At 38.3% G+C, this 27236-nt stretch overlaps 2 protein-coding genes across 2 annotated transcripts in view; both read right to left on the bottom strand.

Moving 5' to 3' along the window:
• The window catches only part of rasal2 (RAS protein activator like 2), a 101092-nt gene extending 83058 nt beyond the window's left edge, over nt 1-18034 (bottom strand). The window contains exon 1 of the mRNA XM_055201761.2: nt 17096-18034. Within this exon, the coding sequence (XP_055057736.2) occupies nt 17096-17225 (130 nt within the window). The 5' untranslated portion in view covers nt 17226-18034. The remainder of the gene's footprint in view (nt 1-17095) is intronic.
• Nucleotides 18035-19037: 1003 nt separating this feature from the next.
• On the bottom strand, nt 19038-21146 carry ankrd45 (ankyrin repeat domain 45). The gene is made up of 5 exons (XM_055201767.2): nt 20813-21146; nt 20037-20204; nt 19866-19960; nt 19333-19471; nt 19038-19189 (listed from the first exon to the last, which is right to left on the bottom strand). The coding sequence occupies exons 1-5, from the start codon at nt 21102-21104 to the stop codon at nt 19158-19160; spliced, it is 726 nt and encodes a 241-aa protein (XP_055057742.2). The 5' UTR covers nt 21105-21146; the 3' UTR covers nt 19038-19157.
• Between the last annotated feature and the right edge of the window lie 6090 nt (nt 21147-27236).

The raw sequence follows: 27236 nt of genomic DNA on the forward strand, positions 1-27236 counted from the left end.
TGTGCCTCTTGAGACAAAACAATGGCACTGATATACTGTATGCTAACATATGTTAGTGCAAGACGTTTTTAAATTAAGGCAGGTCAAATATGCATTTAAGTCTGGGACTGGGATAAACCTACCCAGTCTCACGGGGTTTCGTGATATAGTCACGTAATTGTTTTATTATTTTTTCGTTATATTATTACGAATTTCCGCGTTTTTTCGTGATCGTATAACAAATTCCTGTTTTCATGTGATTTATCACATATTGGTTACTCAACTGCATTTTCCTATTTTTAAACCATTGTCGCTTCGGTTTAGGGTTAGATTTGGTGCTTGCATTAGAATGTCACTTTGTGTATTGGTTTATACAAATTTTTTCGGATTTAGTTTTGTATATGTCGCCTGGCGTTAGGGTTAGAGTTGGGTCTGGGTAGGGATATCATTTTATGTAAATCTAACCCTAAACCAAAGCGAAAATGGTAAGAAAATAGGACAAAACAGTTGAGTAACCAATACGTGATGAATCACACGAAAACAGGAATTTGTTATACGATCACAAAAAAAACTCGGAAATTTGTGATATATCAAGAAAAAGAATAAAAAATGTATTTGACTATATAACAACATTTTGTGAGACTGGGCTGGATAAACCCTTTCCAGGAAACCGCCCCTAAATGATTTAGCCACAATCCTGTGTGACAACTAGAAACATACAGTCCATTCATCAGCACGACTCCATCTCATTTGCCAGATTTTGGAATTAGTCAGTACATTTCCAGAAAGGTAGATTTGATACCAAGGTCAACACTGTGAATACGAAACACACCACAGTCTCTGCCTTAATGCATTATTGATTCTTCTGTATAGATTATATGCTGACTGAAGCATTACAATTTCAGATTTAATTTCAAAACTATAGAAATAATAAACGAGGGGGGGCACTACTAATGTATTTTTATGGTGTTTTCACATATAGTTAATTTTAAAAGTAAACCCAGTTCACTTAAAGTGAACCAGAAAAGGAACTTGCCGAATGTGACCTCAGTCCCACAATATAGTGGATTTAAAAGAGAACACAGTTCTTTTTGGTCCTCTTCAGGACTGAAGTGATCTCAGACCCTTTCTTGTTCACATCATAACTTCATATGAACTCAGACCCCATCTTTCAGTGAAGCAGCTGATTTTGACACATGTCAAAATGACACACGAAGTGGACCAGGACCTCATTGTTTCACATGTCTATAAGAAATCAAACCACAATAGAACCCAAAACAATTTTCGGTTCGCTTTCGGGTCCTTTTAGGGGGGTCTGAGATCACTTGCTCTGTACACTATACACACTAAACTGCTCCGATAGCATTTGGAGAGCTCAAACGGACTAGGTGTGAAAATGAAAGGAATACACATTGTAGTAGTAATTCAAGAGACACAAAAGCCCCAGATATTGCCAAGAATTGGTGCAGTTGAGTGAGATTTGCCATCTATTTAAAATGTATTCAAAATGTATTTTATATTTTGTGCATTACTAACAAGCAGCTACTTGTGTATTTTATGATGCTTTGATTTTTATGTGCCATAATTATTTTGGCTACATGATAAATATCATGCGATTGTCACGCGCATCTCGTCAGTAAAGACGGTTCCTTGATTAGCAGTATCGCAATAACCTGCTTTCAGATGGAGCTGCATTTACTACAAAGAGTTCACTGTTTAGTGACAATCATACGTGTCAACACTCCCGCCCCCCTTCCGTTTTGTTATTTCTTTTGGGAAACTCCTGTAATTTGTAATTTCGTTATATATAAATAATCACATCAATATATTACTCCAAGTTTGTCCAGTTGACAGATCTTGTATGAAATCCATCGGCGTCGTGTTTTGAGCATTTTGAGCGACCAGAGCGTCAATCAGAAAAGAAAGAAGCTCAACTTTATGGTAATAAGCTATGACGCTGTTCAGCGGCAAAACGCCAGCAACCAATCGGAATTAGTGCCAAGAGAGGTCCCACAGACGATGCCTAAAGAATACATTTAGTCCTGAAAATTAAATTTTTAATTTTATTGTACATATTTTCTGTATTTTCCTGTAATACCTTAGAGGTCTCCCAGATTTTGGAATCCAATTGTTGACGGGTGTGCTGACAAGCTGGGCAATATCGAAGGTGATACACTGACCAAAGCACTGTACAATGGGACATAACCATCAGAAATAAACTGAACAAAAAGCATTTTCTAATCAACTATTAATCCATAGGGCAATAAAAAAAATAGGTCATGAAAAACTTTAGTCACTGGCATCTGTTCGACACAAAACCACACCACAAAGACCTAGATCTACAGTTTAGTTCTTTGTAAAAGAAATATGATAATTATGTGGTAATTATTAGTTAGTTGTCAGATGGAGACGTGCAACCTACCAAGGTTACAACATCCGTCTGCTTTTTAACGTGTATCATTCACCCAAGTAATATAGGTCACCCATAAAAGCCATTTCTACATGTGGCGGTCATTTTTTCAAAACAAAGTCATTTTGTTCCCGCTACATCTGTGGCTTCTATTAATATTCTACACTATATGCTAAAGTTATTGAAGCAATATCCTGCATGGCTGGCAGTTTTGACGCCCAGCGAGAGTCCAGGCCGGACACCAGCAATTAACACCCGGTTACAGGCATCAAACCCGCTGGGTGTCTGGAGACATAGACCGAAAGCAATCATTAAACACCAGCAGCCCCTCTCCACCGCTGCCAGAGTCAGATTGAGATAAATGGAGTTATCTACGATATGATCTGACAGAAGAGAGCGTAAAGGCCATGTTTTCTTTCAGTGTTTCACAGTAATTATTCCAAAAAACAAATAAGGTTTGACATGTAGACCGGTGCGACCGTTCGCAACAAGTGTTAATGCGGGACTGATAACATTGGCTGGTTTGACACTGAAAAGACAAGATGTGCAAGCTATTATTGTCTCATGCCTCTATTGAGCCAAGAGGATACTACACACTGACCGCAGGAAGTCATGACACAAGGCCTTCGGCTACACCTATCGCCACTTTGTCTGAGTTTTTCCGTTTTTTTTAGCTCTGCACTGTGCCATGCAAAGAAAACCAGAAGGCACTGAGGCACGCACATACACCCCTATACTAAAAATTACATCTACTGTAACAAGAATTAGGCCTAGAAATTTGATAAACTAAAATATTTTGGGTCAAAAATGGACAAACTGAGCTGTTGGGTTGTAATTTAAACGTTTTTAACCTTTTTTTTTGGGTTAAATATGAATATATTCTGGGCCCAACGTTTATCCCTGGGTTTGCCCTTTTCTGATACAATGCTAGTATGAGAGTAAGGTGAGAAAAAAACATGCACACCCACAGAACACTGAAGTTATACTAGCGATAAAGCCACACTATTTTCTTCAAAGACGCTGACGATAACGATAAGATGAACATTCATGTGATGAATCTAAAGCCTTGCTGCGGAGAACAAGGACTTGGGAAAGGAGGATCTTTCCGTGGAAACGAACCGTGGATTGACTGTAACATCTCATTACAGTAAACAGGGCACTCAAACCCGTGTGGATTCTTCCATGCATTTTTTCCCCCAGCAAGGACAGACCCCCTACAAATAGAGCGATGTGTATTTTTAACTCACGGAGGTTTGCGCTTTAGCTCATAAGGAGGGGAAATCCTGCCACCCCCAAGCATTCACCCCAGTGCTAAGCCTGCAAGTATGAGCGAATGAGAGGCTGAAATAAAACTTTCCATCCCCACCTCTGCTTATCAGGCCCACATGGGGTTGGGTGTCAGAAATCGCATGTACACAATTTTGGTTTCCAAAGAAGTTCAAAATGGGAAACGAAATGTAAAAGAAGAAATAGTTGGGTCTGACACATGAATTTTCCCTAAATAGTAAAGTGTGATCCTTTCTGTGAAATCTTAATTTAATAATGAGATAAGAAGCATTTTACTCATTGATTTAAATATTTGACATGTCCTTATACGCAATCAATATTTATTTAAGATTTCAAGGTTATATTTTCACATAATGTTCTTTACATTTTATGACATGATTAAAAACTTTAGCTGGGTTTTCATAATACAGAGAATTATTTTATTGTTAAGGCCTACAAACACCAAATATGAAACTTTCAGATTGAACAGGCATTTACTTGAGATGAAATAAAACATAGCCTGCTATGGAGGTAAAGAGATCTCACTTGTCTCTTTCAGACTAGTGATGTCAATTTATGCAATTTCCAAAATTCGATGATCGTTTAAATTAACGATCAATCAATCGAATAATCGTTAACATTAATAGTGCAATAAGCCTTTACTGCAGTAGCATATAGCCAATGACAAAAGTGTGCGTAGAAACTCCAGCTTCCTCACACGAATTAAAATAATTAATTTTGTCTAAATAACATGCTTGTGGGATTGTAAAATTAGTCAATGTAGGTGTTTTGATAAAATCATCAATTTTAAAATCATCGCTTTCCGAGTCGTTGATACACCGTTTGTTGTAATTATATCCAAGAAGCACACAAAGGGCACGCATCGTCACCTCAGCTTAGACCTGCGGCGTACCTTCAGCAAAGATGCTTATATTATGGAGATGGCAATCTTCCATAAGAAGACCCGCAACAGCCAACTTGGCTAGCGTGTAGCGCCTCAGCCAGTCAATAATGATCAGCAATATATTGCGGGCATTCAGAGTGTAACGACAGTCAGTTACAGTTTGTATTTTACAGTTTCTTGCCAGAATTTAAGATTACATTTTAATCTGTTCATTAAAACGGCTTCTGTGGCCGGTTGCATAAAACTTTAAGACTAGTCTTAAAAGTTAGTCGTGAATTTTTTTCTTCAAGACTGATCATAATTGTTTTAAGTATGTTACATAGAAAGGTAGATTGGTCTAATTTAAATCCAAATAATAAGATCGATTAGCCCTAACTAATTGCTAGTTGGTCAGAATCATTCTTAACATCACGGCTATGTTTATGCAACCGGCCACTGGTCTCCTTCCCATCAGCTTTGCTAATCTTCCAGGCTTCTCTGAAGAGGGTCTTTGCTTCCAGTATCCTAACCGTATTTGCATTTTCTGTATTGGACCCAATCAGATCCACTGTGGATGGCACTTCGTTGCGTTAGCAGCCAGCCTCGTCTCGCATGACGTTAAAAAGACCAGGTGTGTGCTTGGCATCGAGCATCGTTGTGAGCATGGCTAGATTAAATTCTGCGCGCTCGCAGTTGCTTCATTTTTTACTCCGGCTGTATGTTTTGCGCAGGCGCCGCGCACACGTGCATGATCTTGCTTATTCGACAATTGTTACGTTTTATTGATTTAATTCTTAATCTTATCGACAATTAATTGAAGATTAATTAATTGTTAACATCCCTACTTTCAACTATGTAATGCAACAGTTTACAATACCTTAAAAAAGTAATCATTATAGATTTTATTTTGTAATATTTACAGCGTAGCCTCTTATAAAATGGCTGAAATTCCACAAGGGGGCGTATATGTTCCTCAGATGTTGCACAATAAACGTGACACCCAAATATATCATTATAAATCATGAATGAAAAGTGAGAGTCGAACGAATGTCCGGTAGTTAACAAATTGTTTACAGTATTTATATCGTAATTCGGTCAAAAACGTCAAGATTGTGAGGCGAACAAATAGTTTTGGTTTAAAAGGCTTGGATATTCCATTTCCTTGGACTTTTGGGGATTTATGAACAACTTGTTTTGGACAATTTCACCGAAGCGGATAAAGGGAAGATTTCGAAGGTTATTTTTTGAAGTAAATAACATAAATCGGCGCCGGCCGGTTCAGGTAACTAACAACTAGATTACAGTTTTATGACTGCTATAAATCATATTATGCTTTGTGTGTGCCCTTAACGGAATCCTGAGAGGGTAAACTTTCAAACGATGTGCGCCACTGCCGTCTATTTTGAAGATTTAATGCTTCAACGCTACAATGATGTTTATGCAGCCTTACACGGAAGGGAGGAGGTGTGCCGTGTATCACACAGTGATCCATTAGGATCCAAACATTAGGATCATTACACAGATTTTTCCAAAAGATTTCAAATGGAAAAAGCAAAAAAGCCTGCCACTGCCAATATAGGAAGTTGCTATTAAATTTGCTGACTAGCATTACATGGTTTACCGTTAAGTATAGCAGCGTTTTGAAATGTTTTTACCTAAATGCTTTAGTTTTAAATAATAAAAACAAAGTGGAATCGCAAGACTGAAGGTCCTTTGTAAAATAGATGAGATGCTCCATGCAAAATCACAACATGGAAAGATGCATTTCACGGAGGTGCACATGCAACAAACAATCACTCACTATACTAAGAAGTGCATGAATAGGCATTTAATGTTGTAAGCATTCTAAAATGACATTCATTTCATAGCGAGTCCTCACAATGCAGACTTCTATTTATGCGAAAGGCGCCACACATCAGTCGAGCTTATCTCAGATTGACTGATAAGCATCTCAAACGTATCTTCTGTGCAATTACTGTACAGCTTTTTAAGTTGTGGTGTTCATTGTGAGAGTGATAAACCAAAGATGCTTCCCACAGTTGGTCAATCAGACTAAGAGGAGACTGTGGCGTCTGACCCCATTTTGCTGTACTCGATCAAGAAATCAAATAGGGCTTTTAGATTTGCTTGCCAAATATCCTTAGGGGCTGTAAAGCTCTTCATAGCATGAATTTAGCTTTTTTAAGCCTTTCATTCTCATCCCGGTCTTTTTTGCCGGTTCGCCCAGCACTGCCAAACAGTGAAGGGCAGTCTGTGATGGGATCAGTTGTTGCAATTGCTTAACAATTGCCGAAGCAAACGAGATGTGTATAAACTGAGGTCGGAGCCAGCTGCAAATGGGTGGGTCAGCCGCAAATGGGTGGGACTTTAGCTGCAAGTCAGCTGTACAAATTTCCAAAAGATTTTGATTAGTTTATTTAATGTCATGTGCGTTGTCACATTGGTTCTTACGCCACAGATGATTTTGACTGGCGCGTGTGGAAGTTTTGTTGCGATTCTTGTTGCTAATAAGGCTCTCAATAAAACGACATAATGAGGGCGTGGCTTGTTGCATGCTCTGAAGCTCAAGAGCCACACAATTCCGGCTGAGTGGTGCTGCGAATTTGTTGAATTTAAATGTCTTACAGAAACATACTTTATACCCTAACCCCAACCCCAGGGGTAACAGCAGTCAGGCCAAAACACGTCATTTATATTCTATGCTTTTCATACAACTATTAATGTAAAGCTGCTTTGAAACAATTAACTATTGTGAAAAGCGCTATATAAATAAAATTGAATTTAATTATATTCTCAGAGAGAAACCCTAATGGTCATTCAGTGCTAGTTAACAGCTTAACAATCGCCCACACTGCAGTTAATACGGATTTATAAATTACAATAATTGACACATGAGTGTTTTTTGTCAATTAAAGGGAATCCAGGCAAGTCTTCGTAATATTTCTCTACGAGCTCCCCCTAGTGTCTGAAAGTAAATGCTTTCAAACACACTGTCGTAAAACGAACTGTTGTCCCTCCCCCCTCGGAACCAAGTTTATCAGCTTATTTCCAATCCAGTTATGTTTTCCTTCCGTCAAGGGTTTTCGATGCTTCTTTCCCGGCTCTGCCATTTGCAACAATCCCTAGCCGTGTTTAGCTCACCTGCCTCTGTGCTGTTTGCCATAAAGTGATCCTGCTTTTCGCGAAATCTGAGACTTTGCGAGACTGAAGGACACCGGGTCGGATACAGCGAACTTGCAAGTGGGGTATTCTTCCTACAGACGGTAGGGGCGGGTGAGAGAGTCTTCATTCGTCCGGTAATGAGTCATTTAACCATATACCGACTTACGAAGATGATTTATTAACATAAAAATGCTGCCTTGTGTCCCTTTAAAATGCGTTTTTTGATAAAACTGTCAAGAAACGTCTGGGTTATATTTTACAAGCCCCAAAACCAAGGCAAAAAACCCCAACAAATTGTTTTATGTAGGACATCAAGATGTTTTGGCATTATGAAATAATGAAAGTCAAGCACATCCATTTTCCTAATATTTTTGTTTAAAATATTTTATTTAAAATAATTATTTTCCCAAGCCAGGACACTTATTGCTGCATTAACAAAATCGCATTGAGAATTAGTTTTGATAATGTGCTTAAAAGTGTGATCTGTAACATTTGTCTCTCTATCGCCATCTCTGTTTGAAACATGGAATTGCAGGTAAATTTACGCTCTTACGTATCTTTACACATGTTAAAGTAATATAAAGTCGAACTGACATTTCCCAAAAAATTGTACCTGACAGCATAAATTATAAATCAAGCAAATTAATGTAAAGTAGGAAGACCGTTTTCAACACTGATTCTATACAATTGCTCAAAAATAAATTGTCTATTTTAACCAAATAAAACTTTGGATTGCAGCTTTAACTCTTTCTAGTATATTAATTTGATATATTGTATGTATATTTAAAGAAAAAAACAATTCTGGAAGGCATTTAACTTGTGAAAATTATAAAAAATGTTGCCGCTGGCTGGCAACTTAAAAAAAAAAAACACTGGCGGGGAAGAGTTAATAGCCAAGAAAGCTGTGTTTTTGTACAATGTTTTTTGTAAAGACAGAAATCTCATCACAAAACAACAACTGCAATCAGGCTCAAAACAGCAGCACCACCTTCCAAACATTCACCAGGAGATGAAGACACACTAGAGAGCATACACATGGTTACCAGCCAATCAAACGCCTATTCTGCTTACGGGCAGTGTCTTGTTATGCATGATGTCATCAATCTCTCATGCTATCCTCAAACAAGTTAACCGAACTGAAACATTGAGTACAACGGAAATCACATTATACACTTTCAGTGAACTGAGCAGTAAAAGCTGCAGCTCCAAATGTGTTGGAATTCAAATGCAAGATGTTAAAAATCCATTCTGGCATAATGTTTGTTTATGCTTACCATCCAAAATGAATGTGCTAAAGTGCACCTACATGATCTGAGCAGTACCTTTGTAAATGCACCAGAACGGAGTAAAAAAACATGAAGGTGCTCTGCTGAGGGTTCTGGTTCCTGTATCACCATATCAAATATCCCTGGCGTCACATGAGTCCCTGCCGGTAACACGAGAATGTGGAAGTCCGTGTTCAGCGTGGCTTTTATTCTCTGCTTTTATTCAGGCCTCTTGAATCAGAGCAGACAGGTGGAAAATTACCATCTAGACTTTTACAATGAGGAAGTGCTGTTTCATTCAGGGCCTATCTCGTTATAAACACAAGCAGCCATAAACGTTGAATGTTAAACAAAAGAACCTGAAGGTTTATCTTCAAACTAATCTCCTCTTTCTCATGTTCCTCAGATATCTCCATTTCCTATCTTCTATCTTGCATTTTCTACTTTGAGTATCAGTATCAATGCCAGGTGGACATCACATGCTAGAGAAGATTTACTTCACTTGACGCCTGAATCAAGTGATCCCACATGATCTGACGGTCTATTGATGTCAGACCCGCCCACCCATAATAAACCGCATCCATCAGCGGGCCACGGTGAAACATGCGAGATACATTACCCTGAGGCAAGAGGACATTTAATTAACAGAAGCTGGATTCAATCCGGCCTTGAGCAACTTCTAATGAATTATCACAGAGCGCACAGCTACAGCGGATAACACAAACTGAACAACATCATAATCGGATTGGCCCACTTACGGGCAAATATGAATCTCATTTTAACCACAGAAATTCAAGAGCGCCAAATCCTCAATGAATTGTAATGCCGATTAACAAGATGTTGCCGTTCGGCCTTATGGGCGTTATCACTATCAAACCAATTAAGCCGATCAATTCTGCCTATCAACACAAGCCCTGTGGGGGAAGTAACGCATTCGTATCGGTCTTTCAAGAGCAGGCAGGAAGGGAATGCCAATGGTCTGCTGACACACTCCAACTGAAAGCTGAGAGCAGCGTTAAGTCTTTCATGAGATCTGCTTTGTGAGGAATTAACATTCGGAAGATAAAAACACAGCTGGAAGAAAGCGGGGGTGTTCAAGGATCTGTGCCATTTATAATGGAAACAACATATGTAAAAAAATTTACATGCATAGTGGTTCATTTTAAAGTGCACATATTTCATTGCTAAAAAAACCCGTTATTTTGCGTATTTGGGGTAATACAATGTCTTTGCGTGATTTATGGTTCAAAAAACACATTATTTCCACATACCATACAATTTTTGTAACTCCAGATATCATGCCTTCCTTAAATGCATTGATTTTGTACAAAACTCATCGATCTAAAAAGCGCTGTGTCCCTGATTGGCCAGCTAATCTGTACGTTGTGATTGGCCTGAATACCTCTGAAGTCAGACGGAAATGTGACGATCCTTACCATGTTTGAAAGATTCGCTCACAAAGCAATGCTGACAGGATTTAATTTACAGGCTTACCGTCGGTTCAAACCAGCCGCGCTAGAGGCGTCAAATCCGCGTCTAGTTTGCCGCTTGAACATTTTGAGTTTACCCGCTTCATTCCCGCGTGAAATTCTAGTCAACAAAACATTCACACGGAAATTCGTGTCATGGGAGGGGCTTCTGCGACTCCACTCGCTCTCTGTAATCACATCACTACTAGAGCAAGCTACTGAATGGTTAACGCGGTGCGTTTTTCCACCAAAGTTCAAATTTTTCAAGTCGCGCATTTCCCGCGGCAATGCTCAATTTGCGAATGAGGCGTAATCGCGTCTACCGCGCCGGGCTAAAAGCCTCGTTCCCGCCGTGAGACCTCCAGATGCGCGTCAATGGTCTTTACATTGACTTAACATTGAAATCACTCGCTCTTGAAGTAACCAATCCGAGGAAATAAACTGTTGCCTACAATCCATGCGTTGTAGTCCAAGAAAAAATATTTTGATTATATAAAGACATCTCAAAAGAGCCATCTAAAATTGATTTCTGACGAATGGAAGGCCATACGTAAGCGACATAAAACACAGGTACACAAGACATTAGTTACCTTGGACAGCGAACAGTCTTTATACAAAAAAATTTAGAAGATCCAAAGGTAGATCCACAAAGGTGTCACAGGGGCATTATCCTTTCGAAAAATAAACCTTTTTGAGTACATATTAGTTAGTACCTCAGAAGGTACATATTGATATTGTATCTGTACCTAAATGGTTCATTATAGGACTTTTTTAAATATCTGAGTGACATTTCATTTTTTTTCCCCTGAAAGTGCAGAGTAATCCAATTAAAAGATACAGAGGAAGGAAAAATCACATTCAACAAAAAGCATTTATCTAAAAATGATCAAGAATAAGCCTGAAAACAGGAAAGGACACTTCCTGTGTTTTCAGGTAGCGCCTGGAATCCCAGGACATTGTCTCCTAGCCACACAGTCTCCTTGAGTGAAGTGAAAGGAAAGGGTGGAGAACTGACAGATACCTGACGGTGTCTACTGGGAAACACCAGACCAATGTACTCAACTGACCCCTCAAGACAGTTCTCAAGGCATCCTCACATATTCCTTCTCACGAAAAACACATGACTAGCCCACAGCTATCGGTGTGTTCTTCTGAAAGATCTACGCACACAAAGGCACCTTTGAACTGGGCCTTGTGGGAAGAAGCAGAACAGGGGCTTCGTACATCTGAGCAGAGTATGTGAAGCTCTTGTGACCACAGTGAACTCGATTCAGTGAACTTTCTAATTAGGGGAATTTTTCAAATCCGACACTCAGCGCCGTAGGGGACTCACCAGCGTGCTGGTGTACTGCATCAAATCTAATGAAGATCACCTTGACTAGGCAGCATCCCCTTGTCATTACACAGCACTCTGTGACAGATATCACAGAAAAACTGACATTATCCCAGTTAGATCCACAACAGGAAGCGGTAAAAGAGAAACTAATTTTTCTTGTTTATCAAAAAATATTTAGTAGACACAAGCGCAATGCAACTTTTAATGGCATACACCAGTCATGATCTACGTCAAACATCTATATGGTGTTTGAAATTTAGGAATTGTAACAAAAAAAATGTATATGATCAAATCAGACTTTGCAAATTAACTTTGAACTCCAGACCTTAAATATAGAAATCAGCAATCTGGAAACTGTGACTAAAATAAGCAAGTACGGTAAAACATATTTTTTGTCATCATCACCGGACAAAACAAGTCCAAGAATAGACAAGTTTCCACAGGAATCATTATTCTTAACAGATACATAAGGAGAGTAAGTGGGCGAGGAGTCGGCCAGCATCCTTATTGAGTTATTTCAGCTCTGGAATGCCGAGATGAACACTGGTGCCGGTTGCTCTGGAATTTTGGAATCCAGTCCACTGAGATCATTCTCAGAACGGGCTGCTTACATCATAGTCCCGGCCCTGTCTACTGACAGCTACAGAGCGATTGGGTCACAGTAGGTGGGGTGTCGGGGGATGTAGCGGCGCACACATCCTGAGTGACGTGGGCCAGAGCCGTCTACAAACCCACTATTGACTCCCGCTCCACCCCACCCTCTCTTAACTTCCTCTGCAAGATTAAACATATCCAAGGAGGAACACCGTAAACATTAAGACATTCACTTTCACCCACCATGGCGAAACTCTCCTCTCATACTTTCAAAAAGGGCCACAATACAAGATGGAGCAAAGGTGAACCTTTTGAACCAGCAGGCCCAAACATATGCCAAATCTGATGCCAAACAAAGACTTACATACCTTTGTGATCAGTGAAAAAAACAGGAAGTCCATTTATATGATATTCACGTTTACAATTAGATAACGCCAGACACAACAGACTATTACAGACGGTCTAACCACAAAGCCCGATTCTAAATGCACACACGGACACAAATGGTCCTTGAATAAGCCTGTGGGAGGACCTATCGGCAGAACAAGAACTATGACAGAACAGTCATGCTTTTAGCTTGTACAGATATAAAAACAAAGCTATGAATACACAAGAACTTCCCAGTAAAAGCAAGTCACTGAATGAGCAACACAAAAATAAAATCCCCCAGACTGCTAGTGCATCACTTCTGCTTATACACCAGAGAGTGATGCTGAAGATGAACATGTAACTGCACTGGTCAATTAAATCTGAAATATATGACCACCACGCTGAGGCCAACTTTAATGTCTGCGTGTATGAACGGGGAGTCTGACTGCTTTCTGATTTATACGAATGACTCATTATTGTCTCACTATTATAACACTATGATTCTGCACATATGGGAATGAGATGACAAAAAAATCCCAATGAAACATAACTACATTATGTCATAGGGTGTTGAACAGCACATGAACAGAAAAAATTTAAGAATTCTTTGAGTATTACCACACACACCACCTTCATTTGAACTTTATCCTAGTGCCGGCCTAGCAAAAAAGACTGATGCTGTGTCCGAAACTGCCTACTTCATACTATATAGTACGCGAAATGCAGTAGGCGAGGCGAGTAGTATGTCCGAATACATAGAATTCAAAAAACAGTATGCGAAAAGTACCCGGATGACCTACTACTTCCGGTTAGATTTTGCAGCGTGCATACGATGGACACTTCACTATCCCATGATGCCCCAGGAGAGGAATTATCCAAGGAAGACGACGACGCGTAAGCTGAATTCGCGCTGGAATGACATGACGTGATGACGACGTATGTCACGTGATGTAGCAACATGGCGAATGTAGTACGTCCGAATCTTATTCATACTACCAGGATTCATACTATATAGTACCTACTGTTTTACCAGTAAGTAAGTAGGTACTTCATCTTATTCAGTACCTACTGTGCAGTATACAGTTTCGGATGCAGCCTAACTGTATGCTCACACCGCCGCCTGCGAGAGCATCAAAAAACGCTCTGGCTGCCCTGCAAACGATGCTATAGAAAAAGAGTAGTTGACGTTTGAATGCATTTTTCTGGAACCCTCTCAAGCGGAAGACTCTTTCCGCCTTCCAATTGTTTTTTGCCGAACGTTTCCGATTGGTTGCCGCTAAACCGCGGCATAACTCATTAACATAAAGTTGAGCTGATTTCAACTCTCCTCAACGCTCACACGTCCAAGACGCATCGCATCTTCACTCCATGAATAATTTCCGGCTACTTTGACGCTCTCGCCAGCAGCGGTGTGAGCGCACAGTTATGGCCCGTTCACATTTCACGTCTAACACTGTGCAAAAAAACGCGTTCATGCCACTTTAAGCATTCGGGCGCCTGTGCTCCTGTAGCATCTCCCGATACTAAGCAACCACAAGCCGCATACATAGATATAGTATTGCGTATCCATGCATTGTTTCTTTTATTTGTTTTAAAAATAATAGCTGCTTGACTGATCGCTACAGCACTGACAGAAGAAGTGCAGCGTCGCTCTTTATTTTAAGCGTGCTTGTCGCACTTCCATATTTAAAATAAGGAACTTGAACATACAAAAAAAACATAAATGGCCCTTAAAGGTGAAGCTGATTCTGAATCCACTCTTTTAACATCTGCAGTTACAATGCTCAAAGTTCAATGCAACAGGAGATATTTGCCTTAACAGAATAACTAAAAAGACAACAATCACTTCTAAAAAACTACAAGGAATGGCTGGATTGCCTACAATTAATGGCACGTTTCCATTGCATACTACTACCCCATGGGTCGGGTCCACTTACTTTTGCAGGCTTTTCCACTAAGTACAGTACATAGTACCCGATACTTTTTTGGTACCACCTCGGTTGAGCTGATACTGAAACGTGATGTGAAAACACTGTAGATCACTGATTGGTCTGAGAGAATCATGACGAGTGTCATGCTAAACGCAAGATTAGCTTTTGATTTTGTGGCGAACTGACAAATACATGAATATATGGGAAACACTGCATTCCAACGACGCTCGCTCCCACTTTTTGTATAATGTCACAGCAGTAGGCAGCGCAAATATAACGACACGCCAATAGTTCCTTTCACTTTCAAGTGATACTAAACTCAAGGGAAAAGCTAATCCAGCCAAATTAATGGCGCTTTTCCATTGCATAGTACCCCACGGTTTGGGTTGCGTTAGCTTACTTTTGGGGGCTTTTCCACCGGATACAGTACGTAGTACCCAATACTTTTTTTAGTACCACCTCGGTTGGGGTTTTATGCGAGCTGTGCTGATACTAAAACGTGACAGGAAAACACTGTAGATCACTGATTGGTCTGAGAGAACCGTGACAAGCGTTATGCTAGCTAAATGCAAGATTAGCTTTACCTTCGTGCGCTGTCTCGAGTAAACCTGTTGTCATCTGTGCTTTGATGCAAGTTACCAAACTCCCTTTTAGCAGTAAATAAACATCCACAGGTTGAAAATCAGGAACACCATAACAGTGTTTTCCAGGCTTGAGGTTTGTAGCGGCACTTACATGATGCCCAGGTTCGCATGCACAGCATTTTTGCAAACGCCACCGGCATTTGCAAACATTTATTTGTGGTGGTCAATTTTGATTTTGTGGAGGACTGAGAAATAAATGAATGTATGGGGATGTGTAGCATTCCAACGACGCTCTCACATGTATGATGTCACAGCAGTAGGCAGCGCAAATATAATGACACGCCTATAATCCCTCCTACTATGAAGTGGTACTAAACTCGATGGAAAAGCTAACCAAGCCAAAGTGAAGTGAACTGACATGACCTGACCCGTGGAGTACTATGCAATGGAAAAACACCATAAGTGAGCTGACACGACCTGACCCGTGAGGTACTATGCAATGGAAACGCGCCATAAGCCTCTTCCTGGGTTAGTGACATCACAAACCCCAAAACTTACATAAATCACGCCCTTGGGAACATGCAGCAAAGAGTGGTTCCTCAAGATGACTTAAAATTATTTAAAATATGACAAAATAAGCTAAAAATCCCAATATCTTAAGAGTCTGGCTTATTTATAACTAATATATGAATGTCTCATTGGTGTGGACAATGGGGCTTCTCTAAGATCTTCATATTCCTTCATTCTATACCATGTCTAGACATCCTTGGGGTAAAGCAGATGTTAAGTGAGACAAAGAGACAGTGGTGAAGAAAGCTAGATGCCCTGTCTCTCACATAAAATCCCTGGTTTCAACTTACATCCTTAAGACAACAGGCTGCCATGACAACAGCCCCTGGCAACATGTCTATAGGGTCTATACAGCCTTACAGTAACCTATCTTCCCTTGCTTACCTTAGTTACCACAACCCTACCAGCACAATCAGTATAGCCTATTGTTGTGAATATGTTCTTGGGTTTATTTTGTGAAAATGGTCCATAAGCCTGGACACTGACAAGCCCTATTAACACTACCTGAAGCCATGACGCACAAGACTCCATTTACATATTTGTAAACAATGTGATAAAACCTCTGCGTCTGTCTCCCATTACATTTACTAAACATGCAAAGATCAACATTCAAACCTATTATGGCCCTTCCCTTAACCACAACTCATAATACACACATTTGAAGCCTGTCTTTATCATGTACTGATGCCATTGTTTCTTTACAAACTATACACACACACTTACTGTAATAGTGAGGTCATTTCATAGACTCACATGGATTAAATATTAGGCTAAGTATATTTGTATACCCCAAGCCGGCCTAATCCCCTAAACTTCACCCTGTCAGAAAAATACAATTTAGCCACTTTCATAAACCTTTTTATGAAGTGAGGACCAGTAAAATGTCCTTAAAATTTAAATATAAAATCCATTTTTATTTCATTTCAGTTGTAGTAAAACCATAGCAACCACATATTTACCATGGTTTCACTAAAGTAACCACAGTTCAACCATGATATTTGCAGTTAAACCACCATTATACAAATAAAAACAGGGTTACTACCCGTGTACTATAGGCTATCGACATTCTTCTGTATCTCTGCTTCAGGACACAGTAACAATGATTATGCCAACATGTTGCTTTATTTTGTAAACGTTTCTGTTAACCTGTGTTATTTGAAAAATTACAAGAAAAAAAATCCACCTCGTTTCGATATTTTATGTGTTATAATTATTAAGGATTATGTTTTGGGGAGAGACAGAACGACGGTGTACATTGACCAATGAAAATCACTTACCGTACACGCGCAACCATCCCTGCTGATGGCAAAACGAGTCCATTAAAATCCCATCGAGCACCGGGTCCGAGGAAATCATGCCACCCTGAACCGAGTCCACGTCGCCACCGGCCATTGACTCGCTCTCCATGACCGTTACACCTCCACGGTAATGTCCCGGTAACGACGCCAGTTTGACTGATTTACAGACAAAAATGCTCGTGAAGAGTATAAATCTCAATGTTTGGAGTTAATTGTTATCGAGATTAAAACCATACAACTAAACAGTTAAACCCGGATAAACTATCGACAGTAGTCAACGTTACGGGTTTCCCATGCTTTGTTTCACAGTATGAATGAATAAAAGCGTATGCACGTGCGATCCTAACCTATATTTTTACATTACTGTGCATTTTACCTACGCACGTTAGTCGGCAATTAAATAAGTTAAAATAAAACAAACGAGAATAAAATAAGCTTTTGGTGGTGTATTACGACGCACCTATCAAAGCTAACGTACAAATTTGCCAAAGTGCAAAGTTTAGGTCACAGCAGTTGTGTTAAAATGATTCAGCAGTCAGAAGTTTAAAACAGAAGTCCAGCAGCAGCCCTTGATGTTAAATCCTGATGGACTGAAGCAGTTTTTCCTTGTCTGTGTCCATGAGTCAACACCAGAAATAACTGAATGAATCCAGACGTCGGCTTTCCTACTCCCGAATCGACAACCGGAGTTTACTGCATTGCCCTTGCGGCTGTTTGGGAGGCAAAACCCATGGAGGTAACAGCAAGTATCTTTTTTTGGCTCTTTCGTCCACCTAAAGTGTGGGACTTGGGACTCCCTCTCTTCTTCCCTGTCCTGCGGTGAGGACAGACAGCCCTTTTCACACTTCAAAATCCACACCGCTTTTCCACCTCAATCACATCCCGTTGCCAGCCTGTGCGTTGGGATTCAGGGAAAAGCAGAAGATCGCCGAGAGACTCGATCACTAGATATATACGCTCTTTAAAAATTAAACTGCTTCACTTACTGCTTTACTAATTTTTTCTTGAATTTACTCTTCAATAACAGCTCTGGTGAAAAGTTTAAGAGTGTAATACGGTTGTTCAAAGGCAAAGCATTACATTTGAGTCAAATTGAGTCTCACAGCTTTGATTCAATGCTAGACAGATGAGGACATGAACTGCTTGTTAAAGGCTTGCTCGTCATGACGTTTTTGTATGTGTAATTCATCGATTTACCAATTTTTTAATTACATGGCCTAATCAAAAATATTTTTTTATATTTTAAAAACAATAATTTGGCGTTCTCAACCGAAAACATGAGATCCATTGGCTCCATCTAGTGTTTAATTACGAGCATCACAAACTCATCAGGCATCACAAACTCATAGCTTCTCTTAAAGGGACAGTTCACCAAATAAGAAAATTCTCATTAAGTTGTTCCAAACCTGTATAAGTATATTTGTTCTGCTGAACACAAATGACGAGATTTAAGCAATATTTGTAACCAAATCGTTTCAGAGCACCATTGACTTCCATAATATTTTTCCCTACTATGGAAGTTTCTGCTTGGTTACAAATATCTTTGTGTTCAGCTGAAGAAAGAAATTTATATTGGTTTGGAACAACTTGTGGGTTTAATTTAAGGTTGAATTACCCATTTAAAGTAATAGTTTATCCAAATATAAAAATTCTCTCATAATTTAATCATCCTCATGCCATTGTGGATTATTGATATGACTGACTTTCTTTAGCTGGAAGTCATATACATCTGGGATGGTATGAGAATGAGAAAATTATGAGTAAATTGAGGAAGTATTCTTTTGAAAGTGCATAATAACATAAATAGTTTTCTTTAAAATATCTATCCGCTGATGCAATTCAAGGTCATAAGTCATTGCACCAATGTTAATCTAAGGGTTTATTTATTCATTTTTGAAAAGAGTAAACAAAGGCCCAGGTATTCAGTATTTGTAACTAACTTCATTTATTTAACATATAAAATGTTGTTGATGTACATCAGGGCAAAGCAGAGAACAGAATGCACATATGTGGAAGTGTGCGTTTGTAACTGTATGTAGCTCTAATGTCTTCTTGTCTTTGTTGGGGTCTCAGCTGTGGGAGGTTCAGGAATAGGAATAAAAACACACCATTGTAATCAGAAATGCTAATAAAAGGCATTGTAGAGGTATTTTAAATGTGTAAATGTTCGACTGTCTAATGAAAAAGTTGCTTTTGTGCAGCTTCATAATACTCACACTTTGTGTTAAGCTTGAGTAGAATAGGTTCAACTATGCTTTCAAGGTGATTCTTCTGTTCGATGAAATCTTGTATTGTTGCATTTTTGGCGTTTTGAATCCAGTCTGATTTTGTTGAGCAGGTGTTTACACATATGTTCTAAATACCAACATTTAATGATTATATGAAGATGTACATGGCCTTCTAAATGTTTGAACAATTTTGTTAAAGGAAAACACCACTGTTTTTCAATATTTTACTATGTTCTTAACGCTTACCAAACAAATTATGCATTATATATAGCGGGAAGCGTTTGGTGGCTTCTAAATTCATCCCTGTTTGGATCCTAAGGAATGAATGGGGCTAGGCTAAATACTAACACATTCACGACGCGCTGTACAAAGATTAAGTGCACGCATTGAAATAAGATGGGTATGTATTAATTTTTCTAATTTGAGGTAAGAACATAGTAAAATATTGAAAAACGATGGTGTTTTCCTTTAAGAATAATATTTTAATAGTGAAGAAGTAAGTACAATTAATTATTTATTACCTTGTCCTCCTTGTTTAGTTTTCCTTGAACTTTTTCTGGATCAGATATAGTTTCTCTGACTTTGATTATTAATAATTGCAAATTTTGTTTAGCTTCTGTTGAAAAAAAATCACATGCATTATTGACAGTATTTTACAGCTGTAGATAAGCTGAAATGTTTTATTTTTTCACCAGCCAATGCAAGGTACTCTACACAGTCCAGTTTGTCATAGCGCCGGGCCACATCAACTGCCTTCTCTCCTTGAAAATTGGTAGCTTGTAAATCAGCACTGAGCTCAACCAGAGCTTTCAATGTGTCCAACTGACCCCACATTGCAGAGCAATGCAATGGTGAGTACCCTACCAATAGAGCATATTAGGGAAAGTTATTTACTATCATTTAATTCTAAAAAATATAACGTATTGTGTTGTCAACACAAAATAAGTTATTTAGCAGTTAAAATGAAAGTATAGTTTCCCAAAAGTAAGTGATGACAATGTTAATTTCTGGGTTAAATACAACCTAATACTAAACTGTACAATGGTGAATTGCATTAGAATATTTTTACCACTTTTAATTATCATGTGGCATACAATATTTACTTGTATAACAGAGAGATAAAATATAAATGTATTATTTTAATCGTAAACTTGCTCAGTGATTTTTTTTTTTAATTAAAAAGTTGCTTAAATTATACAAATGTGAAGAATAACAATTCAACAAACAGAAAGAGAAAGGAAAAAAGCCAAGGGATCAAGCATAACATAGCCACACAATAACTTTGAATTCAGAAAAAAGGAAGGAAAATAAAACATAAAAAATTAAGGAACACAAAAAATAGCATACATTTAAAGATTTTAATTTTTGCATTTGTGTATGAAATAGCCTACTTTGCATTGTAAAGTAGCTCAAAATCATCATATATGAAATTTGCAATGAACAAAGTTGCTCAGTTCTCACTCATTACCGCGCGCGGTGAGCTCATTGACGTCAGCCCCGTTCTTCACGAGCTCGCGCAGGATGCTGCTTCGTCCTAACATGCACGCGGTGAAGAGCGCGCTTCTGCCAACCTCATCTTTCTCCCACAGAATATTTCTTGATGGTTCATTATCCTCTCTTTTACTTTCCAACAGACTTTTAAGTCCTTCTACGTCGTCTTCTGATGTACAGGAAAATATCGTTTTCTCCACAACGCACTGCATTGTGTTTACGGAAGAATAATGTTGTGTGTGCGTGCGTTGTCTAGCAACCGCATACATATTTAGTGTTGTTTCTCTTTTAGCCGCTAGATGTCAATGTTGCATAGTGCACAAAAAGGAACGAGGGAACATCCAATTGTAATGGATGGAAACTGGAGTCTGCAACAATTTATTTATTGTTAAAAAATAGCTGCTGCCTATCATCATTATCATGTATAATTTTTATAGGCTAGTAGTTATAGATGGCGATTTAAAAATTAATAATGAGAAAAAGTGAATAATTTTGATGTTTGTGGTGGAATTAAAATTGTCAATTAGAAATCAATACCATTGGTGAAATATGAGCCCAGAAAAAAACCAAAACCCAAGACATTTTAAAGAGTGCATTTGCAGCAAGCTAATCTATATAAATATATATATATATATATATATATATATATATATATATATATATATATATATATATATATATATATATATATATATATATATATATATATATATATATATATATATATATATATATATATAGATTTTTCTAATTGAAAGTAAAACAAAGTCAGCTATAGATAGTGCTAATGATTAGCACCTGACATTAATATATTCTGAATGATAGTGGAAAAAATAATTGAGATAAGGGAATTTCTGGTGGTAAATTTCATTAAAAGAAATCAAAAGGTCAGTTTCAACGAATGGATGGAAAGTGCTCAAGTGACATAGGGAATTTTGTTATTTAACTTCCTCCATGTAATAACTTCCTCAAACATAACCAATAATGTTTATTGTTAGGAAAGCAGTCATTTGACAGTCAACTGACACTTTCATTCAAAAATGGGTCAAATGACAGGGAATTTTCTGAGAGTGTTATGATCAACACATGATGACATTAATAATCCACTCAATATTTGTGTCATCCCACATATCATTCCATCATTTGATGTGGTGCCATCAGCATTATTAGATGGTGTGACACAATGTAAAAGAATTCCAGTTTATTTAGCAAGAGATGTATAATTCACTTATGGATGTAAGTGACATCATGTCATGCCATACCGAAAGTCATATTGCACAAGGTATGAAGAGTTACGTTACAGAGACACCGTAACTCAATCACACATATATGTGTGCAAATGTGTCGGAGGTTATGACTGCTGTCATCGCTGTGTTGAAGTGTCCACCTCGGACCTTCCCGTGATGTCCTGCCCTGTCATTGACATCTAATTGTAGCATCTGTGTGTGTGTTAAGTGTTTGTCATGACTATTTCCAGTTAGGCTACACTATTTTAGGCTGCGGAGGAAGCGTTTTATGATGTTGCTCTGTAAATGTAGGAAAACTGGGAACAGGCAAAACTTAAATTAAGTTTAAATTAAAGTACATGTGCAATTGTCTGTTAAAGGGACACTCCACTTTTTTTGAAGGTGTGCTCATTTTCCGGCTCCCCTGGGGTTGAACATTTGATTTTTGCCGTTTTGCAATCCATTCAGCTGATCTCCGAGTCTGGCTGTAGCACTTTTAGCATATCTTAGCACAATCCATTGAATCTGATTAGACCATTAGCATCGCGCTAAAAATAACCAAAGAGTTTTGATATTTTTATATTCCCTTCCATTGAAAGTTACTAAGGGGACTATTTTGGCTGCTGTGTAATATCATTGTGCCTCCTGCAGTCATGTTACAGCAGCAAAGTCCTTGATTATTACGCCAGTTTGAGAGTATAGTTCCTAGCCATATCTGCCTAGAAAATCACAACTTTTAATTTTCTGGTCCGTCTTAGTACACAATGTAACTACAGAAGAGTCAAGTTTTAAATAGGAAAAAATATCAAAACTCTTTGGCTATTTTTTAGTGCGATGCTAATGGTCTTATCAGATTCAATGGATTGTGCTTAGCTATGCTAAAAGTGCTAGCGCCAGACCCGGAGATCAGCTAAATGGATTCCAAAACGGCAAAAATCAAATGTTTAACTCCAGGGGAGCTGGAAAATTAGCATATTTTCAAAAAAGCGGAGTGTCCCTTTAAGTCTATAAGAGTGTACAGTATAGCACTAATGTCGTATTTCACTTACATAAATATTAGTATTGCACAATTTTCATTAAATATTCAGGTATATAATAGCCAATATCCAAGAATACCACAAATGAAAAGCTTTTTGTATACTGTAAATAGTTTTAATACATTTCAGAGGCCTATATGTGCTAAGGCGTGTGATCCCAACCAGTAAAAGGAGATAACATTGCCAATGTTACAAATTTGCATAAATTTTTTTACCGTCCTTGAAAAAGTGCAGAATCTTAAATACTTCAAACATTTCAGCCATAACCTTTCTATGTTTAGAAATGTTAAGAATTTTAAAACTTTATTTCAAGACTTAAAATTTTCAATATGGCCTTTGGACAATATGGAGGTTTTTGAAACTCATGGTACATTGTTAGAAAATAATGGTCAAAATACGTACCCCAGCTGTCACTGGGATGGCACCCGGTTTTCAGTACCTAAGAGGTACAGTACATACTGGTATCAAATATATACATATCTGTACCTAAATGGTACATATTAGGATCTTTTTAAAGGGACACTCAAAGCAATGATATTACACAGCGCCTGAAAATAGTCCCCTGCTATTGAAAGTAACCAAGGGGACTATTTTCGGCACTGCATAATATCATTGCGCCTCCTGCAGCCATGGTACGGCAGCAAAGTCCTTGATTATTACGCTAGAATGAGAGTATAGTTCCTAACCATATCGGCACAGAAAATCACAACCTTTAATTTTGCGTTGGTCTTAGTACACGATGTAACTACAGAAGAGTCAAGTTTTAAAAAAGGGAAAAATATCGAAAGCCTTTGTTTATTTTTGAGTGCAATGCTAATGGCGATTCAATGTAATCAGATTCAATGTATTATGCTAAGCTATGCTAAAAGTGGTACAGTCAGACCCGGAGATCGGCTGAATTGATTCCAAAGCAGTAAGAATCAAATGTTTAACTCTAGGGGAGCTGAAAAATGAGCATATTTTCAAAAAAAGTGGAGTGTCCCTTTAAATGGTACTGCCCCAGTGACAGCTGGTGTACATGTTTTGTTTACCATGAAGTCCAAAAACCCCCATATTGTCCAAAGGCCATATTGAATATCTTAAGTCTTTAAATAAAGTTTAAAAAGAAAAAGTTGTAAAAGTTTAAAGAAAGGTTATGACTGAAATGTTTGAAGTATTTAAGATTCTGCACAAAGACGGTAAAAATAAAAAAATGTAAGTTATACTGTTTTCTACCTACAGCAGTACCCTTGTTTGTCTAAACTGTTTTGGTACTAGTTTCCCACTTTAGTCTTCATTTATGCTGAGCAGCACACCTGCTAGTCTCACTGTTTTTACCAATATTTGCAAACTTTCAACATCTGTCCCCCGAGCCGTTAATGCTTCTGCAGTTCTGCTCCAGTTCTCTAAAACTGCAAAACAACATCTGTGCTTGTCCAGTGAGAGCTAATATACCCGGGGCTGTCATAAGCTTCAGAGATTTCACTGATAGGTGCCATAACACCTTAGCAAACACTTGTGCGTGGTGTCTGAAACACAGTAGGCCTTTGCACTTTGTAGGCCGCTTCTTACATCACCCTTTGCTTTTGTAACTGATGAACGTGTTCATTACAAGTTAACACTGACCAGTCCAATGGATAATCATTACGGATTGAGAATCAACACGGTCTTGCAGTGCTTTGAAAGTCAGTTACATAACCTTATCGGAGTATTAAGACTGGGCTCAATTTCGGCCAATCTGTCCAAAAATGTCATTTCGGCTAAAGCTGTTGGATAAGAGTGACTGAAGACCTTTGATCTGCGCTAAAAAAAGCAACATTTCATTTGCTTTAACTTAACTGAAGAGCTGGCCTTCTGCCCCAAATAATCTGCAATAATCTCCTTTTGACGTCACATTTTCTGTCGGGTTTTCCTCAATCTTTTTGGTGCATTTTTTGTTAAAGTCTTGTTATAAGTACTGGGTTTGGTTTCATGCTGGCCTAAAATCTCTAAACTACCCTTATAGCTGAATAACACTATACTAAAAACAACACACAAGACTGTGATGATGAAAATGTGTAGAAGTCAGCATTGTCCCCACTGTCTGACATCTACATGTCATTTTCCCCTATTGTGTAGGTGCACTCTTAAAGGGACACTCCACTTTTTTTGAAAATATGCTTATTTTCAAGCTTCCCTAGAGGTAAACATTTGATTTTTACCGTTTTTAAATCGTTCAGCCGATCTCTGGGTCTGGTGCCACCACTTTTAGCATAGCTTAGCACAATCCATTGAATCTGATTAGACCATTAGCATCGCGCTTAAAAAAAGAGTTTTGATTTTTTTTTTTGAACTTGACTCTTCTGTAGTTGCATCGTGTACTGGGACCGGCGGAGAATTAAAAGTTGTGATTTTTCCAGGCAGATATGGCTAGGAACTATACTCTCATTCTGGCGTAATAATCAAGGACTTTGTTGCCGTAACATTGCTGCAGGAGGCGCAAAGATATTACGCAGTGCCCGAAAATAGTCCCCTTGGTAACTTTCGACAGCAGGGGACTATTTTCCGGCACTGCGTAATATCATTGAAGAGTCAAGTTTTGAGTGGAAAAAATATCGAAACGCTTTGGTTGTTTTTGAGTGCGGTGCTGGTGGTCTGGTCGGATTCAATGGATTGTGCTGGACTATGCTGGGGGTGCTAGCGCCAGACCCGGAGATCAGCTGAATGGATTCCAAAATAGTAGAATTAAATGTTTAACTCTAGGGGAGCTGGAAAATTAGCATATTTTCAAAAAAAGTGGAGTGTTCCTTTAAAAATGCTGGGTTATTTTCAATCCAGCATTTTTTTTAGAATAAAGATCCAAAAAGTGCAGTTGTTCTTTGTGGTCTGGTTTCTGTTCTTGCATTTATTTTTACTGACTCACATGGTTTGAGTCTCTCTTACAGTGACAGGTGAATGATTCCCATGCCACACCTGTTTAAAGAATACAGGCCTATAGCTGCTATATTTTAGTGTTCACATAATCCATCTTAGTCTTAGAAGTGAGTCATTATAAAGCAGCTGATGTCATTATATTAAGCTTGCTAGCTTGATCTATCATACCTTTGAATTCTTCTGTACACAGCTTATTCCCTTACAACGGTGAGATTAATGTGGTGTGGAACAAAGTAAAATTCAGTAACACTTTTAGGTGACAAAATAGCCAAAAGTGACAGCTCATGGGAATCTTTACATATTTTACGAGTTGGCTAATTCGTATACATTCCTTTAAAGTCAGTCTTACAAAAAGTTTTGACTTGTGATAAGTTGACAGACTTAGAAAAACAAGTGGAAATTGTTTAATTTAATTTGTTAAGTTATAGTGACATACGAAATGTTTATTATTTGATATCATTTTTACAGTGTACAAAATAGTTACCGCATAAATTATGTGTAAAATACAAATTCACATGGGATTGTGTAGTTAAAGTACCAGCCCACAGCTCTCAAATGAAAAAGCAAACAAGCCATATGGGGGAAGTGTTTTTTCTCTTTTTGCTTTTACACAAACATATACTTTCGACAGTACACATCCGTATACCACATCACTCAGAAATTCCCTCTCATCCTTCTTTCCCACACACTTAAACTGAAGGTATTTTTGTAACCCGTGTCACCTGTTTTTATTGTATTGGCCCAACACACCTCATTCACCTAACCAGTGTTTCCCATCAAAAGAGACAAAGTTTAGAAACTAAAATTACCTGTCAAACAAGTCAGGAATGTAACACACAACCTCAGCAGATAGTTTGTGGGTCAGTTATTTGGATTAGCTCATGAAAAAAATCCAGCCTTCATTTGAGAATTTCGCTCTTTCTAGGGTGTGATGCAACCGGTTAGACAGTTACAGTCACACACATAAGTCGCTTTTGGTTTAGTGATGTCTGGAATGACATTAACATGAGTGAGTGCATTCCAGCTGTAGGTGTGACATTTCTTATCATTTTTCAATCAGATGGTTTTTGCATAGGTCTATTTGATGAAAACATACAGTGAAACGCAGGGGAAATACGGAAAGAAATGTGCCGTTGCTGGTAAATTGTTTGGATTCTTTCCGTGTTTTTCCTGTAAGTCAGCTGTTATACAGGAACAGATATCAATGCATAGGACATGCACTGTAAAAAACAAACAAAAAAATAAT

The sequence above is a fragment of the Misgurnus anguillicaudatus genome, chromosome 2 (genome assembly GCF_027580225.2).
Source record: "Misgurnus anguillicaudatus chromosome 2, ASM2758022v2, whole genome shotgun sequence".
Classification (NCBI taxonomy): Eukaryota; Metazoa; Chordata; class Actinopteri; order Cypriniformes; family Cobitidae; genus Misgurnus; species Misgurnus anguillicaudatus.